Source organism: Sorex fumeus, unplaced genomic scaffold (genome assembly GCF_029834395.1).
Source record: "Sorex fumeus unplaced genomic scaffold, SorFum_2.1 ptg000047l, whole genome shotgun sequence".
Lineage (NCBI taxonomy): Eukaryota > Metazoa > Chordata > Mammalia > Eulipotyphla > Soricidae > Sorex > Sorex fumeus.
This window is the reverse complement of record NW_026606104.1, coordinates 45,185,358-45,204,496: the sequence shown is the minus strand read 5'-3', so window position 1 is coordinate 45,204,496 and position 19,139 is coordinate 45,185,358. Positions and strand designations below refer to the sequence as shown.

At 57.1% G+C, this 19,139-nt stretch overlaps 1 protein-coding gene across 5 annotated transcripts in view; it reads right to left on the bottom strand.

Annotated features, from left to right (window-relative positions):
• PTPRU (protein tyrosine phosphatase receptor type U) overlaps window positions 1-18,127 on the bottom strand; it is a 77,270-nt gene extending 59,143 nt beyond the window's left edge. For all 5 annotated transcript variants that reach the window (XM_056123506.1, XM_056123507.1, XM_056123508.1 and 2 more), the window contains exons 1-5: window positions 17,970-18,127; window positions 4,719-4,850; window positions 938-1,209; window positions 357-438; window positions 156-271 (exon numbers count right to left, since the gene is read on the bottom strand). In XM_056123506.1, coding sequence (XP_055979481.1) covers window positions 156-271; window positions 357-438; window positions 938-1,209; window positions 4,719-4,850; window positions 17,970-18,042 — 675 coding nt within the window. In that variant the 5' untranslated portion in view covers window positions 18,043-18,127. The remainder of the gene's footprint in view (window positions 1-155; window positions 272-356; window positions 439-937; window positions 1,210-4,718; window positions 4,851-17,969) is intronic.
• Window positions 18,128-19,139: the final 1,012 nt, after the last annotated feature.

Genomic DNA, 19,139 nt, shown 5'->3' with positions numbered 1-19,139 from the left:
ACACCCTGACCTGGGTCGGATGGAAGCTCTGTTAGAGAGAGCTGGGGTTCACGAGTGTGGGAGGATGATAAAAGGACACAGAATCCCCCTAGGGTCAACCCCAGTGCCCCCGACATCTGTCCCCCTTACCCGATCGTTGCCCGCCTGCCCCTCACCTGCAGGAGAAAGTGCTCTGCCTCTGCTGCCCTGCCCGCCGCCATGCACTGAAACGAGGCGTTCTGGCCCGCGTTCACCTCCACGTCGCCCAGGCGAGAGAAATGGGGGGCTTTGGCTGCGGAAGGGAGCACCCGTGTGAGCCCTGGATGCCTGCCGGGACACCGCACCCCTCTCCCCGAGCCGCAGTGGCTGTGACTCACCGCAGGGGTAGCTGAGGAGGAGGATGTCATCGAGGCCCATGTAGCCCCTGCGGTCTGGGGAGATGAGGGCCTCAAACAGCACCTAGGGAAGCAGTGGGAGCCCATGGAACCCTGCCAGGTGAGGTCCCCACAGGAGCCCCTTTTCAGCCTTCTCCAACCAGCAGAGGTCAGCCTGGGCCCAGTGTGTGATCCCCCATCCCCCACCAATACGGGTAACTGCCAGGAGGCAGGGTATCAGCACCCAGAGGCAACATCCTTCAGGACAGAGGGTTCATCCAAGTCCTGGACAGTTAGCAACCCCCCTCCAAAACAAAGATTCCTTTTCCAGACAAAGTGTCTAGGTCAGCACTGTCCCAATTCCCCAGAGCCTCTTCTTACAGTGATCGCTGAGACAGAACCCACACTGACCATCACTGAATATCCCCAAACCGCCCAATTACTGACCCCTCTCCATGAGGACAGATGGAGTCGTGCTGCCGAACACTGATTCCAACCTTAGCCCCTCGCTTACTCTGACCTCAGCCCCAGACCTTCTGCATCTACCCCAACACACGGGCTGACCACACGCAAACCTGACCCACCTGATACTCGTTAGGCCAGAAGGTGCTGACAGCCAGCTCAGCCTGGTGCCACTGGCGACCGTGGGATCCAGTCATATTCCAGACGGCACTGCCCAGAGGGCCCCCATTCACACGCACGTAGATGCCCAGAGTGCCTGGGCTGTGCCCATCCCGGCTGTACAGGAAGTAGCTGAACTGCACACAGTGGGTGTCGTTCTCACTCAGGCTCTGGAAGATGACATGGGCCCGCTGGCCTGCGGCATGCTGGGAAGCGTTGACCATCAAGTAGGAGCCTGGAAAGATGGGAGGAAGAAGTTGGTACTCTGGGGAGGTCTGTGGGGAGCTTCAGGGTCAGGCGGACACAAGGAGCAGGAGCAAAAACTAAGGTCCCCAGTGACAGCTGAAAATGATCGCTCTGGACAGAATTGAGTGCTGAACAGAGGTAAAGAGACACGAATGGTAATCTTTCAGTGCCTGATTGCAAATTATAGTGCCCAAAAGGAGAGAAAGAGAGAGAGCCTGCCATAGAGGTCAGCTGTTTGGAGGGGGGAGCAGAAACTGGGGACATTGGTGGTGGGAAATGTGCACTGGTGAAGGGTCAGGAGTTGGAACACTATGTGACTGAAACCCAATCATGAACAACTGTGTATCTCACAGTGATTCAATAAAAACTTTTTAATTTTTTTCCCCTTGGGCCACACCTGGCAATGCACAGGGGTTACTCCTGGCTCTGCACTCAGGAATTACTCCTGGTGGTGCTCAGGGGACCATATGGGATGCTGGGAATCGAACCCGAGTCGGCCGCATGCAAGGCAAACACCCTAGCCACTGTGCTATCACTCCAGCCCCTTTAATTAAAAAAAAAAAGAAAAGAAAAGAAAAGAAAAGAAAAGAAAAGAAAAAACTAAGGTTCCCAGTCACTTGGAGCCCCCGGGAGCCAGGGGTTATGAACTCAAGCCCCCAGTTTGAGCAAGTCTCTTCCCCCACCCCACCCCACTCCCCAGAGAAGGAGCAGCAAAGTCACAAGGATCTGGCTGCATCCAAAATCTTTATGAGTCTTCACCACCTGCATCCAGGTCACACTCCTACTGATTATAGCTTTCCTGGGTGCTGGGTGCCCTCAGGCCAGGGACCAGTCAGTCCTGGGAGGACTCAAGAGTCAGCACAGGACAAGCCCCCAGAGGACTTCCTCCTGAAACCCACCCTCCAGTGCCCCGGCCATGGGCTCTGAACCAAGTTACCTGGATGGGTAGAACAGACACTGAAGAATGGGTTCAAGCGCCAGAGCTGTAGTACAGTGGGAAGGGCATTTGCCTTGCATGCGGCTGACCTGGGTTCCCATAAGGGCCCCTGAGCTCACCAGGACTGATTCCTGAGTGTAGAGCCAGGAGTAACCAGGCTACGACTCAAAATACAAAAAAAAAAAAAAAAATAGGGGCAGGGGAGCTTATACTACCCCCAACCCCATTCCCCAGTCTAAATTTCCAGGATATAATTGTCTTGATTTCCAACCTGGAGAAACAGAGAAAGACAGTCCTCCCTCAGAGAGAGAGAGAGAGAGAGAGAGAGAGAGAGAGAGAGAAGTGGGGTAGGGAGGGAGCTGCTGGACGTGTGTGTGTGTGTGTGTGTGTGTGTGTGTGTGTGTGTGTAGGAAGGAGGGAGGGAGGCAGGGAAGGAAGGAGGGAAGGAGGCTCTGGGCACCTAGGACCTGACTGGGGAATTATGCCCCAGCAGCATCCTCGCCTCCTGGGCTTGGCTGCCAGCCAACACAAGCTCATTCAGCTTCCAAAACGCCAGGCTGAGGTTCCCTGCTCTGGGAAAGCTGAGGGTGCCGCTGAAGGAGCTCATTCTGCGCTGTGTGCCAGAAGCCCGAGGAAGCAGGTCCTGGACCGGCCCGGAGCATGCTGGGAAGGACACCTCCAAGTCCCCGTCTCCAACCCGAAAGGGCGCATCTCTGCCCCCATAGTCGCTTTGGCCCCTCCTTTAACCTCCTCTCCTCTGCTGTGAGCAGCTGTGCTGGTCTTTCTCCCCCTTTCAATCTGATACTTTGTTCTTGCTTCTTCCTTCTGTTCCCTCTGCCTGTCTGGCTTCTCCCTCTGCCTGCCTCCCTGCTCTCTCCCTTGTACCCCTCATCCCTATGGCTCTTTCGCGTCTCTGATGTTCATCTCTGACTGAGTCTTCCTCCACTCCTCCCAGCACCTGGAGTGGGAGTCCGTCCAGACGCACTCCCCACTGTAGTGCGGACCCAGCATAAGAGCCCCTCAATGCAAAATTTCTCTCCCCTCTCCCTGGGTTTGTCTCTGGTATGTGAGAGAGAGAAGCAGGCACACACAGGGCAGTCAGCCGGTAAGAGGTGCATCGGGGCCAACTCGGAAGCAAAATCCATGCTATGCATGTGTGAAGCCCCAAGCCCAAATCCAGCACCCCTAGAAAAAAAGGGGGGAAAACGTCATTTAAAGAGGTGAATTCAATCAGCTACTTCACAAATGCGCAGCAGCCATGTACAAGGCTGAGGCTGGGCCTGGGGGTCTGGAATCAGAGTGATGCAGGGGCTCCGTGTCCCTGATCCCTTTTATAACTCCCAGTTGATTCTATGCCCTGAGAAGAGGGGGAGGGGTAGTGATGGGGTCCTCTCAATATTCTTGCAAGAGCAACAAAACATGCCATCCTTGTCCTGGGACTTTATGAGCAGGACATAGATTATTGTTCTCCCCATTTTACTGCATTAAAACAAATGGGAGCTCAGGGCCAGAGAGAGAGTACAGCGTCTGTTTAAGACACTTGTCTTGCACGCAGCCAACTCAGATTCCATACTCAGCGCCAGTTATGGTCCCCTGAGCAGTGCCATGAATGACCCCCTGAATGCAGAGCCAGGAGAAAAGCCTGAGCACTGTGAAGTGCTTCCCCACCCCAAAAGGGCAGGGGAGGAGGGAATGGAGTTCAGAGAAAATTAAGTGATTTGACCAAAGTCACGCAGCTGTAAAGGAGGAAGTCAACGTTTCCTGAACCATTTTTTATAATTCTGAAACTAGTGCTAACAGGCCCTAGACAGAATGGAAAACCACTACTAGAACTCACATAGTCTCCTGACTCTCAGTCCAGTGCTCCTAATACCAGAAGAGCCACATCCTGAAATAGGGACCAAGCAAGTCAGATGTTGAGAAGTGTCTGAACTTCTAGGCACGTGGGGGGGGGGAGGGGGAAGGGTCATGGAGGAAGAAGGTTTCACCCACTTCAAGCCCCCACCTTTACTGCTTCCTCAGCCTCTTCAAGCCCTCTGGAGACCCAGACTCAATGGAATTCAGAGAAAAGAGAGCACCCTGACCTGTGGAGCAACCAGGAAGGGGATGGACTGGGTGGATCTGAGCTAAGCCACAAGAGGAGGAGTCATGACAGTCCATGACAAGGAGTCTGACTAACACCTCAAAGGGCCTTCGATGACTTGGAGATGCAGGTAAAATTGCCTGAGCCAGGGCTGTAGCGATAACAGAGGGTTGGACATTTGCCTTGCATGCGGCCAACCTGGGTTCAATTCCCAGCATCCCAGATGGTCCCCGAGCACTACCAGGAGTAATTCCTGAGTGCAGAGCCAGGAGTAACCCCTGTGTATCACCGGGTGTGACCCAAAAAGAAAAAAAAACTGCCTGAGCCTCCAGCTGGGCCGTGTCCACCTCCTCGGTGTGACCCGGGCCAGAGCAGAGGAGACCCAGAAAGGTTAAGGAGAATGCCCAGGTCACACAGGTGTGGGCGGGACTTCCCCAGAATGCCTGCAATCGGGTTGCAGGGATTGCAATCGGCTCACCATGGGGCAGGTCGGCAGGAGCGCGGCTCCCAGGCTGGATCCGCACTTGCTCCCACTGGAAGTCGTCGTACTGGGCCTGGCTGTACTCGCAGGGCACTGCTGGGTCACTCGCCTCCTCAAAGGTGCAGCCAGCTGTGAGGGCAAGATCCGGTTAGTCCTGGCCAACATCAGGCTGCTGACCACTCTGACCCCAGTGACCCTCCCCCACCCCAGAGAGTGTCCCCCTCCCAATCTCAGACATCCCCACACTCCTGCTCCCCGAGGCCCCCACTGCCCAGCACAGACCCTCAACACAAACTAGTTATCATTACTCCTTTGAAGCATTACAACAACATCATGAGATCAAGATTAGGGCTAGAAATGCCCCCTTTGACAGATGAGGAAACTAAGGTCCAGGGAGCTGGGTGTCTTCCTTCAGCTTGCTGAGCTGGGGAGTATTCGGCCACCTGCTCGCTATCTATGACAGAACAGTGATTTTTGATCCTTTCACAACTGTAGAGTGCACTGGTCCCAAGCACCTGAGACCAGGGAAACACCTGAGCACACAGCAAGGAAGCAGGCATGGGTCCTGGGCACGGCCAACCACTGGCCCTCCTCCCCACTGCACAGATGAGATGACTGGCTGAGGGGTGACGGGACTTGTCTACGGAATACGAGGATAGATAAATGAATGGGGATCAACAGGAGACAGACTTGGGGTTGAACCTTGACTCTGCAATTTGCAGCCTTGTGACCTTTCCCTTTTCTGAGCAAGTTGCTTCTCCTCTCTTACCTCACCTTCCCCATTGTCATGGAGGGCCCAGTGTGGGAGTCCAGCTAGCACAATGCCCAGCCCAGGAGCAGCCTCAGGAAACACCAGCTCATGACCTAAGTGGGCACCTAAGTGAGCCCACGGCACATGCACAGCCCACATCTCTCCCCAGCGAAGACCACTGCAAGCCTCTGCGACTCCCCAGTCTCAAAAAGAGGAAGGAAGAAAAATGGGGGGCTCTGGGGAGAAGAGCAGGGGCCGCGCCCAGGAGAGGGCATGTGCGTGCACAGCCACGGAGCATTCCTAGAAGGTTCAGTGCAGATGTGAAGACTGAATCGTTGTAGGGTCATATGAAGTATAATAAGGAAACACACCCAGTGCCACCAGGCACTAAGGAGCTTGTCCCATTCCTCTGCTTGGACCCCATCAGTGTGACAAGAGTTGAGATGGGGTCTGCAGTTGCACCAGATGGGCAGGCTGTGTGGCCTCTGGGAGAGGGATTCTTCTTCTTCCCAGGAAAAGCTGGGTCTCCTCTGGAAAATCATCCACAACACAGAGGACAAGGCCAGTAGGCTACAGTCAGGGAGGGCTTCCTGGAGAAGGAGACGGTGAGCTTCACTCAGCCTGGATTGAGTCTATTTGCAAGGTTCTTAGTCCACGCCTCCCTGTCCAGAAAGGGAAGCCCAGGATCTGAATCACTGGCCAAGTCTCAGGTCCTCTCGTCCTTAGCAACTAACAGGACCACTGCCCCAGGTTTCTGGCCCTGAAAAGAGGTTGGCCATCCTGAGCCAGGCTCATACTCTCCAGAATTCCACACACTGACATAGAAATACTCTGAGACCCCCCGCCAGACCTGTGGACCTGAGCCCAAACAACTTCTATTTTGACCGGTCCCAAATGACTGACCAGGGTTAGTGGCCCTCCAGAGAGATAAACCTTAGTCAGTGTCTCCGCTGACTGTCCCCTGGCCAGAGTGGCCCCTCCAAACAGCCAGAAGATACCAGAGCATTCAACTTCAACTAGAATGACCATCGGAGTAAGTAAACTCAGGCCAGCCAGAGCAAGCCCCCTGCCCACCTCTAGAAGGACCTCTGGGCACACCGACTCATTCTCCCTGGCCCTTGGCCCTCCCCAGTCCTGTGTCTCTGGGCCAGGCTCCACTCCAACCAAAGAGGATAGAACAATGAAAGGGTCAGGTTCCCCATCCCACCCTTACTGCTCCCCACTCCCCAGCTCTCCTGGGCTCTGAGAAAACTCCAACCCTCTCTAGGCTCAGAAGCCAGAGCCCCAAAACCAAGGCCCCATTCCCCTGGAAAATCACTTCCTGACACAGACTGCCAGTTGGGAGAAAAGCAAATTAGACTGAGCTCCATGTGAACACAGTCACCAGGAAATGCTTCTGAGTCCATTAACACAGGCCTGAGCGTGGACACAGCCACACACATACATCCCGGGTGTCCTGAACCCGGGAACCTCAGTGGTGACAGCAGGTAGGTCCTAGGATCATGACTCCTATTCCTCGGAGAGATTAGGTGGCTTTCCCAGGCCATCTGTGCAGCCCCAGATGTGGGGACAGAAGCTGCCTGTGTCAGGAGAGCAGACACAGAGTGAGACTGGGTGCTCATCTGGCCACACCTGCTCCGTGTGCACTGAGGCTGAGGCAATCTTAGAGGGACTCTTCGAGGGATGGGGATGCTTGAAGTTCCCACTTCTGGGAGTCCCAGCCTGAGGACAGTGAGTGAATGACAGACAGGTGACAGGCCATAAAGGGGGCCTAGCAGGGTAGGGGCACTGCAGAGGAAAGGGGTGCCTCTGAGCAGACACTGCAAGAATGGACATGGCTGAGGCCAGCAGAGATGGGGCCAGCCTCTCCTGCAGCCCAGGAGGGAAAGCTGTGACAAAGACAATCTGGGGTGCAGATTGGGCCGGGGCGGGCGGTGGGGGTGGGGAGTGCGCAGAAGCTGCAAAGAGGGAGGCAGGTTCCGAGGCCTCCAGTGCCAAGATGAGAATTGGGCCTTGCTGAACTGGGGCCCCAGAAGGTTTGTTGGAGCATCTGGGTCCTGCGGGCAGCAATCAGCCAGGGGCCGAGTCAGAGGGACCGCTCCAAGCCCACACTCCAATTGTACCCAGAGAGATTCGCAACACAACACACACACACACACACACACACACAAAATGCCCTACATGACAATGTTCAAACACACACCTTCCCCACCTTCCGCCCCCCCCCCCCCACACACACACACTCTAAAGTTCTGGGGAAATAGTCTCAGTGGGGGCCAGAGACAGGGAGAAGAGCAGGCCCTTCCTCTGGGCACTTCTCCTCCTGAGTGGATGAGCTAAAACAACCCTAAAACAGCCCAGGACCCCCACAAGCTCCCCCAGTCTCAGAACAAACCAGCCCAGCTACATTCCTCAGCTAATCTCCCCAATCTGCAAGGCGGTTGCTCAGGCAACCGTCAGCCACAATTTGGGAAGGCAGGAGGATGGTTTATCCACCTCCCTTGGGCTCTGGATGGGGCGATATGAGGGGCCAAGCAAAGGGCAGAAGGGGCAAGAGTGTGGGAAGGGGTCTCTCTGCTGTGAGCATCTCCACCTCTCCACTGTGAGTGTGCGCGCGCGCGTGTGTGTATGTGTGTGTGTGTGTGTGTACGCACACGCACACACACACACACACACACACACGCTGTGACAGCCCGTGAGTACTCACTCACCCGCCAGACTTGAGAACTAGATCTAATCCCCACAGAGACTCCTACAGTCCAGGTCATCCCGCACAGGTGACCCTGGGCAGGTGATTCCCAGGAACTGGCTTCCTCAGTTACGAGCATGGAGACCCAGGCAGCCGTACAGGATTGATTCCACTTGTGAGCAAGAGTAATGGGAGACCAGAGAGCTCTCCTGGGGGAGAGGTCTGAGGGTGGCTCTCCAGGCAGACTGCAGTGAGGCCAAAGGTGTGCTGGTCCACATCTGTGTGCAGAGGGAGCCTGGCATTGCAGGGCAGCAGGTGCCACTGTGGATGGAGCACATGCAGGCGTGGTGTGCATGTGGGCGCCCGGCTCCCCTCCACCAGACAGAGATAGTTGCTCTGTACCAACTGCAGCCCCAGCTGCCTCCAGTGTTTTCCCAAGACCTGAGGTAAACAGAGTCTGTCTGCAAGGAGATTCCTGTTCCCTTTGGTTTGTCAACAGAACATCCAGTTCCCAAGGGTGGCACCTGGGAAACAGAACTTCTCCCAACAGATTGCAGATCCAGACACTTGGCTCATACCCAGACACAGACCAACTGTGGTCCCAGGAACCCAAATATAACCCCAGTGACAACACTGGCCTATGGCATCAGCCAGAGCAACACCCAACTCTGCACTTCACAGTACAGCCCTGGAACCAACACTTGCCTGCCCTCCCCCTAACCAGCCTGGGCGCTCCTGCCCAGCCCTGTCCTGTGCTCTCCACCCCAAAGACTTGGGTCCCTCTGATCCATCTGCTCTTCCGAGGTCAGTGACTACCCTTAGACTGTGGACCCTCATCTCTAAGCCCTGTGTATATATGAACTACACTATTCACTCCAGCTAGTCTGACACGAATCAACACCAAGCAGATTCAAGGCTTCCTGTGGGCCAGAGGCTGGGGTTCAATCCCTGGCACCCTATGGTCCCCTGTGCACCACACCAGAAGTGGTTCCTCAGTACCACCAGGCATAGCCAAAACACCTAAAGTATTATGGAATCTGTGTACTTCATCACTCTCCTTGCCCAGATTAACTTATCCAGACCCAGCCCAGAGCTTTCCAGTGGTACTCTCCAGAGCCCCCAAATAATTGATAAGCTATTAATTAAGGGCAGAGCTGGCAGTAATCGCTTACCTTCACGTCACTCAGAGCTCAGCATAACTGAACCTGGAAGATCATTTGATGGCTAGACACAGGGTGAGAAAGATGAGCGGAGTGACCACAGAACCCAGTGACGCCAACATCCTGCCAGGGCCATTGTGGGTGGAAGGAAGCCAACTCCAGCAGAGAAAACTCAGGCCAGACCCCCTTCCCAGCTCCCTGATCAATATGCACCGCAAACGCTAGTGTTAGCAGCAGTGCCGCCGTATGGGCCGTCTAAAGGGAAGGCATGGGGAAAGGCCGACCCCACGCTCAGGCTAGAGGCTCAGAGGGGCTCTGTGCCGTGGACAGAGCACACAGACCCCTGCAGGACGGATGGCCTCCACAGAGAGAACAGGGGAGAGAACCATGCTCGGAACCCACGTCATGGAAAGATCAGGACTAGTAAAGATCAGAGGAACTGTGCGGCCCAGTGTGGCATGCTAAGGTAGTTTCACAACACGTGGCAGGCAGGGTGCGCAGATACAGGTGCAGTGTGGCAGGACAGGCTGGTGCCATCCATCATGGCATGGCTCAGAGCTGCTGAGAAGCGCTAGGACTCAGGGCCACGGGGCAGGCAGATGGAGGAATGGGCCAGTAAGTTCAAGCCTGACCAGTTCTTCTCCCTCTCCAGATACTAGCACAGGGCCAGCCCAAGTGGGCACCCCCCAAACTCTCATTAAAGGGATGAGTCCAGTGTAGGCGTTGAAACAGCACAGAGATGCAGGAAAGAGAAGGATGTGGTGCCATGCAGAGAAGCAGTTGGGTATGGAAAGCTGGTCCCCAGAATCAGAGGGGTGCACACTTGAGGGTGGGGTACAAATTGGCACAACATGGTATGCAGTGAAGACCACCATCTGGAACACTGATTTTAAGTCAACCTCTCTCTCTCTCTCTCTCTTTCTCTCTCTCTCTCTCTCTCCAGAAAGCACCAAGAACCCAGCGGTGAAGAAGGCAGCCCGGGGAGCAGCCCAAAAGAGCAATCCTACATAGTGCACCAAGTGCTCCCTGCCCAAACCCAGCTGGTTCCAACAGAGTGGCCCCTAGCTGCACTGAAGCTCAGATTTGAGTGTGTGGTACAGGGCAGAAGTATAAGCAGTGAAGATGGAAGATGGTTCTACCTCATGAGAGAAGGTTTTGACTGGGACTGAGAAAGCCCCCCACTGACACCTCTGAGCTCACACTGAAGGCCACAGCGATGGCAGCCACGGTATAAAGGGAAGGGCAGGGCATAGAAAGAACAGATCTAGTGCACTAGAGTTTAGCATAATGGTGGGGAGGCACCAGGCTGTGACCAGAAACCAAGGAAGCCCCCTCCCACTGCAATGCAGATGCCCACTGCACTAATGGAGAGCTGTCCAGACTCAGACACGGGGACACACAGACGCTGCGTTGACACCATGCAGGGATGCATTATAGGAGCTGAACTCGAGTCCCCCAAGAGAGCACAAGCCCCTGGCAATGGTGACTGCAAGGTGAGTGCTTACTCTGTGGAGCACACGTACGATATGGCCACAAAAAGACACATGTCGGTGCCTGTGGTGGTGCAGTATAAGGGACTCTGTCCAGAAATTCAGGTGGAAGGCTGGAGAAGTAGTATAAAGGGTAAAGCACTTACCCAGTATGTGACAGACCCCGGGGCCATCTCTGGGGCCACAAATGGTTCCCTGAACACCGCCAAGAGTGATCCCTGAACACAGAGCCAGGAGTAAGCCCTCAGCAAGGATGAAGCCCAAAACCAAGGAAAGACCCAAACAGGAGGAGCCTCCAATCCCAGGCAGCAGGGACATGCTGAAGAGAGACAAATAGAGTAGAACTGCAGGGTGGAGAACGAGGACCAGGCAAGCCTCCCCGGGGAGCCACAGGCCAGTGCAATGCAGAACCCCAGGGCAGCCATGTGGTGTGGGTCTACGTGAGCACAGGACACAATGCAGTGGCTGGTCTGGCAGCAGGAACCCCAAAAGCCCAGAGTCGCCCACAGCCCAGAAGCAACGCAGCTATTTGCAGAAGGCGAAGATGTGAGTGAGACATGACACACAGCGACTCTGTTGGGCAGGGCTGACTCTCCCGTGGGATGGGGGCTGTGTGATACCCTCCCCTCTGGCCCCCACCCCGAGCCACTCTGCAAGGGCACAGGCTGAAGCCACTGCCATGCCGCCACGCCGCCAGAACTGAGAACACTGCACAGGTATTTCTATCAGAGCCGGGCCCCGGCGTGCTGGCGAGCAAACAATGAATTCCATTCTGCTGAAAGGCTTTTGGACAATTACAGCACATCCTCTGGCCTCGGCCCAGGGCAGGGCTGTGAGGGGCAGGACAAGAGAGGGCAGGGAAGGTGACCCATGCTGTTAGGCCCTCCTGGTACATGGGAAGGGGGGGGGGCGCGGAGGGCAGGGATGGACAGGGGAGAGGGGGTGGTCTCTCCTACCCTCTCTATAGTCCCCTCTCCCGGGCGTGAGCATCACAAGGAGCCAAGATCCAATGTTCCTGAGCACCTCAGGTGCACCCACACGCATGCACACACGTGCACATACATGCACACACATTAGTGCTCATACAGTGCTCACGACATGCTGGTATCTGTTCTCATGCATGTGTATAAAAAGAAGAGATTCACTCAGCCTGTGCTATATGCTCCATCATTATCCCCATCTCACAGACAAGAGCAGTAAGGACCCAGATGGGTCAGGCAGTTTGCCAGCAAGTGTCGAGGTAGAGCCAGGATTAGAACCAGGAGGCTCTCGCTCAGGAGCCAGATGGAGCTGGAGGTGACGTGCCAGGCCTGGTGTGCTCTGCCACCGGAGCGACCCCCGTCCCCTGGCCCAGGTTCTCCAGCACCTCACTCTGTAGAACTCGCAGGCACACACCGTGCCCACTCTGCAGAGACCCTCCTTCCCACCAACACAGGCTCCTCATGCCTCCCAGCTGTCCCCTCTTGGACCACAGCTGCACCACACTTCCAGGTTCTTTCTATTCCCTTCTGCGATTATCCTCAATGCTCAGTTGTCAACGCTTGACCTCTCATGCCCAGCTGTCCCTGGGGACCTTCCTCACATCTCCCAGGTCCTCCAGCTGTCACTCACCCCAGCTGTCATCTTGCCATCAAATAAACCCCAACAATGGCAGCTCCCAACTTCCCCTCCCACCCCTCCCTGTCCCAGCTCTTATCTCCAAAGCCTCAGCCACCACTTGGGTCTGGGGTCCAATCCCTGGGATTCATCTCCCTGAGTCACCAGGCACCTCTTCTGAGTGCTCAGCCTCAGGGGTCACAGCCCCTCTGAATATCAGGCCCCCGCCATGACTGCCCCCCAGGGCTCCCCCACTCCCTGGAGTCCCTGCTGAGTTCCCAGGGGTTCCCAGTGAGCCGACACCTGCCCTGAGGACAGGAGATGACAAAGACCCAGAAATGGGGGACTCACAGCCTGGGGGACACTCACACAGTGAGTGTGGGGGGAGCCTGGCTGTTGTGCTGAGCAAATAAACAGGCCCCAGGAGGGGAGCAGCAGGAAGAACAGCGGGCCCAGCACCCATCTGGCAGGTTCTAGGCCTGGCACAAGCCTGGCAACTGACCTTGGATCATAAGGAAGCGGAGGCAAGGGGAGTGGGGTCTGGGGAGAAGATGCACAAATGAGAAGTAAGGGCTGTGTCATGTGGCCTCACCTGTCACATTAGGGCGGGAGATGTCCTCAGAGTGCTGCAGAGCACTGAGCACAGGGCCAGGCTATAGGCCTGGGGGCTGGGAGAGGAGAGAGAGGAGGAAGGAGGGGGCTGCTGCAAAGATCCAGGTCAGGGCAGGGGCCACGGACTCCACAGAACTTTGTCCAGCCACTGCTGAATGATACCTTGTGCAACCAAGTCCACCCCGGAGGGCCCCACAGAGCCCAAGGCACCTTCTGCCTTAGGGAAATGATGCCCACGGTGCCTGAGACAAGGCCCAGAGCAACATGGCGCTCAGGAGGGCTTGACACCCTCCTGCAAAGGAGGAACCAGGGTTTCCTCATCCTGAATTCTGTCGCATTTAAATTTAACAGCCTCCACTGGCCATCAGCCCCTGAGTTAAACTGTAAGGGAGAGCGCTTCCGCCTAGTGGAAAGTTCTGTCTGATTACGCAGCTCTAGACGGGCTTCATGGAGAAGCAGAGCCACAGGGCCTCCTGCTGAGACTCCTGGTCTTGGGGTCAAAAGGAGCGACAGGTGGCAAGTCCCAGGAAAGGGGGTGTCCCCGGCATAGGCCCAGTCTCCAGCCTATGGTTGGGTATGACCTCCAGGACACACCCCACAGGGCTCATGCCACAGCATTGTCCTGGAAACAGGACACCTAACCACAGACAGACACCTCCAAGGACACCCCACTCCCAGATGCACAGACACTTGGGCATTTGGGCACCTGGGGACCACTGCTGAATACAGAAACTCCCCACATTTACCAGGCAGCCCCATGTATGACCACCGCACTGCACATCCAAACATCTGCATTCAGCCCCCGCTGGATGCAGACACACTCTTAGGTTTGCATATCCTGATGCCCTAGACCCTGGGATTAGGTCCTGAAATGTCTGTCCCCCCAGACAGCACCACACACCAACCCCAAGAACGTGGGCCTTGGCGACAAAGACTCCCCCACTACCAGATTTTCCAGGCAGGAAGCCAAACACCAGTCACCTCCCTCCTCCAAACCCAGATCCTGCAGGTAGGGTGGCCAGAACCCTGAGAGGCCACACAAATGTCCTGTGCCCCAATCTACACACACACACACACACACACACACACACACACACACACAAAGGGAACTCTGCTCAGATGTCGGGATCACATCTACGGCAAATCTCAGCCTCCTGCACCCACCTGCAGGGGCTAGCTCACACTGTGACCGGCCCCCCCAGATCTGGGACAGACGCAGGGAGGGAGTCTGCCACTCCCGCCCTCCCCAAACACTCAGACCAACGGTTGGGGCTTGCTGACGCCTCTCCCAGCTGCTGGGGGCTCAGCACAAAAGGCTGGCGGTGGGGCTGGCTCTGGGGGGAGGGGGAGGGGGGAAGGGCCGAAACCTGGGCTTTCAGTCTCCGCGGGGACTTAACCTCCTCAACCCACAGCCCCCAGAAAAGGCCTCTACGTGGCCTTTTCCCCCACACACACCACCACTAGGCAGAATTTTCCAGATTCCTGGAGGGAAAACCTGCTTCTTTCATCTCTACTTTCAGTGGAGTCAGTGCGCCCCCCTCTGGCCTCTCCTGCTCAGCCCTTGACCCACTGGACTTGATGCTTCCTGCCCACCTTCAGTTTCCAGGGAGTCCTGTGCCCAGCCTAAGGATTCAGGGGCGAACTGAACACTCAGTCCCTCTCCTCCCTGTCTGGGAGACCGAGCAACAAACTGCAGTGATGTTCATTCCAACGCGGTGAACCCCCGCCCTCCCTTCCCGGCCGCAACAGGGAGTAACCAAGGGGGACTGGAGGGGGGAGGCGATGCGATGTCTACGGGGAGAACACCTGAGGGAGAAACAGGAGCTTGGGGGGCGGGGGGAGGGGAGGGAGAAAGCAGGGTCCTAAAGAGAAGCACAACTTGTGTAGGAGCCCAGAGAGGAGAGGGTGGGCCATGGCATGGGGGTTGGGAGGAATATAGGTGTGAGAGGCAGAAAGAACCTGGTGCCAGGGGCAAAGAACATATGAATGGGCAGGCTGGCTGATTTCAGACGGGAGGATGGGAAGGCCTGCAGCTGGAGGCCATCGGGAGGGAGTTTTGAAAGGACCCTTGCATGGGGTAGGGAGGGGAGTGCTGGAGGGAAGAGGCTGGAGCCCCCTTGCAATGAAAGGTGGGGTTGATGGAGAGAAGCAGGCAGATGGTGGGTCCAGAGAAGGGCCCTGAGAGTGGGAGCAGCTTGGAGGAGCAAAGGGAGGAAGGCAGGGAGGAGGGGAGCACCGGGCACTCACTGCCACTCTAGCTCCTCAGTCCTACAAGCAGAGGCTTAGCAGACAAGAACATGGCAAGGTATTGGTGGGCTGGCCCCTCCCCAGGATTTTCCCGGCTTGGGGCTGAGCAGAAGGCTGAGGCCACTCTCCACTCTTCCTACTGAGTCCCCTCCCCCAGCCCATGGTGAAGGCCAGCTGCCCAGACAAGCCTTTATTGCCCAACCTGAAAACCACTGGGCAGCCTCTCCCTCATTCCTGCTGTCCACAACTCCAGCAAACAAAGGACACAATGAGCTAGAACACAGAGGAACAAACAGCACACACACACACACACACACACACACACACATACACACACACACACGTGTGCACGTGCAGGCTTGGGGGGCATTAAAGAACATTTAGGAGCTGAGCTGACTTTACCTAAACAAGGGCAGGGCTAAATGAACCCCTCTACTAAAGGCTTCTGCATTAAGCTCTAATAGTAATAGCCAGGAACTTTAGATGTGATGAGACTCGCCCAAGGTCACAAGGACAGCAAGTGGCAAAAACAAAATATGAGCCGAGGCTCTCCTGAGTTCAAATTAGAGCTTTGGGGCTCTGGCCACTGTCCCCGGCGGGTCCTCTGCTCCACAGCACTCACAGACAGAACCTTCCTTACAACCTGCTAAGCACCACACACCGCTGTCACAGATGAGAAAACCGAGGCCAAGAAAATGGAGGTGATGGTTGAGGGCTCCCTCCTCACTCTCCCACACTTCAGACGGCCCCAGGAGCCTGGACACTTGAAAACTCAGGTCTTCTGGGGGGGTGGGGGGGTGGGGCAGATGGCAGCATCCTCTGATGCTGCCTTGCCTTGGGTTTGCTAAACTGCAGGGCCAGAGCCGGGGTTGTGGTGGGGGCAAACAGGGAGGGAGCTGGTCTTGAGCATTTCTCAAGGCACCCGGATTCAGAGCTAAAGCTGTGCCCCCTGGGGCACCCCTGATCCCCAACCCAGGTCCCAGGGCACCACCAGGCAGCGACCTGGATAGGGTGGAGGTGGGGGGGTTAGGAAGTCTGGCAGCTCAGCCCCTGGACTCGGCTCCCAAACCCGACCCCAGCGACTCCCTGTGACTCCCCGTTATTCCTGGGCACTCAGCTGGACCCTCCCCACCCAAAGGGGCCCCAGCTAGTACAGGCACGGCTTCTCAGTCTGGGGCAAATCCGCTGGAGGGGGCCACAGTCTGGGATTCCTGGCCTCGGGGTGGGCTCCGGAGATCTGGGTGCGGGAGGAGGGGCACGCACACGCACAAGCAAACACACAGTGACACACGGTGCGCAGCACAGACCGACACACAGCCCAGCCTCTACAGACACCATCAGACGCGCGCACGCACACATAGACACACACACACACACACACACACGCATACGCACACGCACGCAATCAGGCTGCGGGGCACCCAGGGTCTGGGCGATCACACAACAGGCAGCCGCGCGCACACACACATGCCCACACGCGTGCACACACACCGCGGTGTCGCCCGGCCGGGAGGCCTCGCAAAGTTGCCGAGCGGAGCCCGGGAGCGCCGCGGGAGACCCCTCCCCCCGCAACCCCGGGCGCTGGGGGCACCGTCCCGCGCCCGAACGCCAGGCCCGCCCCACCCGGCGCCCCGCAGCCCCGGCGCCGCCGCCCGCCCGCGCCCAACTTGCGAAACAACAAACCGCCCGACATGTCGGAGTCGCGGCGGCCGCGGCCCGTTCCTCCTGGCCGCCTCGGCCCGCCCGGGGACAACTAGTGCCAGGCCCCCGCGGGCCCGGCACGCGCCCACACACACACACACACACACACATCACACACACCACACACCACACACACACACACACACACACACACTCGCGGACACGCATCCTGCCCGGCCGGGCCGCGGGTACACACGCAACCAAAGCCCAGACGCGGCACACAACACTCGCAACATTCCTGGACACGCAGCCAGCACATCAGGACACACTCACACACTCACACCAGCTCCCGACACGCTCGCACACACGCCGCCCTGGGCGGCGCACACTGACCCCGACACTCCCCCGCCTACACAGCATGCACACGGTGCACACCACACGCGTCCGGACCACGTCCCACGCCGGCACTAGCACTAGCACACACGCACACACACACACACACTCACATACACACACACTCACCTAACACGCGTTCCCCGCTCCACACGCGGGCTGAACGCACAGAGCTCTGGCGGCCACACACGCCACACAGACACACAACACATTTCCAGATGCGCACCGAACAGCAGGGTGGCACACAAGCCGCAAACAAATGCAACCCGTTAGCAGCCACAACTCCCGGCACATAACCAAAGTCAGATGCACGCACGCACACACACACACACACGCACACACACGCACGCGCGCGCACACACACACACACACACACACATACACACACGCTCGCACGCACAACCTACTTCGCGGGCAGACAAGCGGACTCGGTCCCCGGGTCACACACCATTCTCCCACACACGCCTGTGCGCACACAACACACGGCGCCTTCCAGGGCACGCATAAACTCGCGGACACACAACATTCGAAGACAACACAGTTCCCCGATGGCTCACGACACACTCCCACACACGGGCCACAAACTCGGAGCGGCCGGGGACCCGACCGTCCCACTTTCTTGCGAGCTACGCCACGGGCCGGGGCGGGCTGGGTCCGAGGCGCGCGTACCTGCCGGAGTCTCGGTCTCGGGCGCGCAGAGCTGGAAGGTGAGCGCCAGCACGAGCGCCTGAGCGCGGCCCATGCTGCGCCGCCGCCGCCCGCGCCCCGCCGGAGCCCCGCCGGAGCCCGAGCAGGAGCGGAGCCGAGCGGCGCTGAGCGGGACTGGCGCCGAGTCCGGAGCGGGAGCCCGAGCGAGCGGGGCGCTGACGTCAGGCCCGGCCGAGCGTTCGGCGGTCTTGCGGCGCCCCCTGCAGGCAGCCACGCCGGCAACCTGTGGTCCTCTGGTCCCCGCGCCCCGGAGCGCCCCGCCCCACTTCCGCCCCACGTCCTGCAAGTCTCGAGCTGGGCGCCCCAACGGCCTCTGCACCGACCAGGCACCCACAGTCTCAGATGAGCGCGGTCATTGCCGTGCCTGGCTTTTGAGGCGGCACTGCCCAGGACACAGACCCACACCCAGGCCTCTGTCCCATTCGGTGCATGAATCCCGTCTACCTGTCCTACACCCATCCAAAGGCACTTCCCTATCACCTCCCAGAACACATCACCTGTTTGTGAGAGCTGGGTCTTCGAAAACGCTGGCGTTTTAAATTATTAGCAGTGTGCCCCTCTATCACCTTCTTAGTGTCCATGGGGTCTGTAGTAATGCCCCCTCCTTCATTTCTGACACTACTAGGCATGTCCTCTCTCTCCTTAGTCTCTTCTTGAGGTTCATTCATCTTATTGATTAACAATAAAACTGTCTTTTCACAGGGCCAGCTTTCGGTTTCGTACATTTTTTTCTCTGCTGATTACAATGTCCTTGGTTTCTGCTCTACCTTTTAAAGTGGTTTCTTGGGGCTGGAGCAATAGCACAGAGGGTAGGGTGTTTGCCTTGCACGCAGCCGTCCCGTGTTCGATTCCCAGCATCCCATATGGTCCCCTGAGCACTGCCAGGAGTAATTCCTGAGTCCAGAGCCAGGAGTAACCCCTGTGCATTTCCAGGTGTGACCCAAAAGGCCAAAAATAAATAAATAAAAATTTAAAAAATAAAGTGGTTTCTTCACCTATGCTTTCTTTGGATTTAATTTGCTCGTCTTTTAATTTTATGTTTCCCCTTCTGACCCTTTTGCTGTAGTTTTTGTTTTCCCTGTTGTTTTGTTGTTGTTATGGTTGATGTTATGCTGACCAGGGTTTGCCACG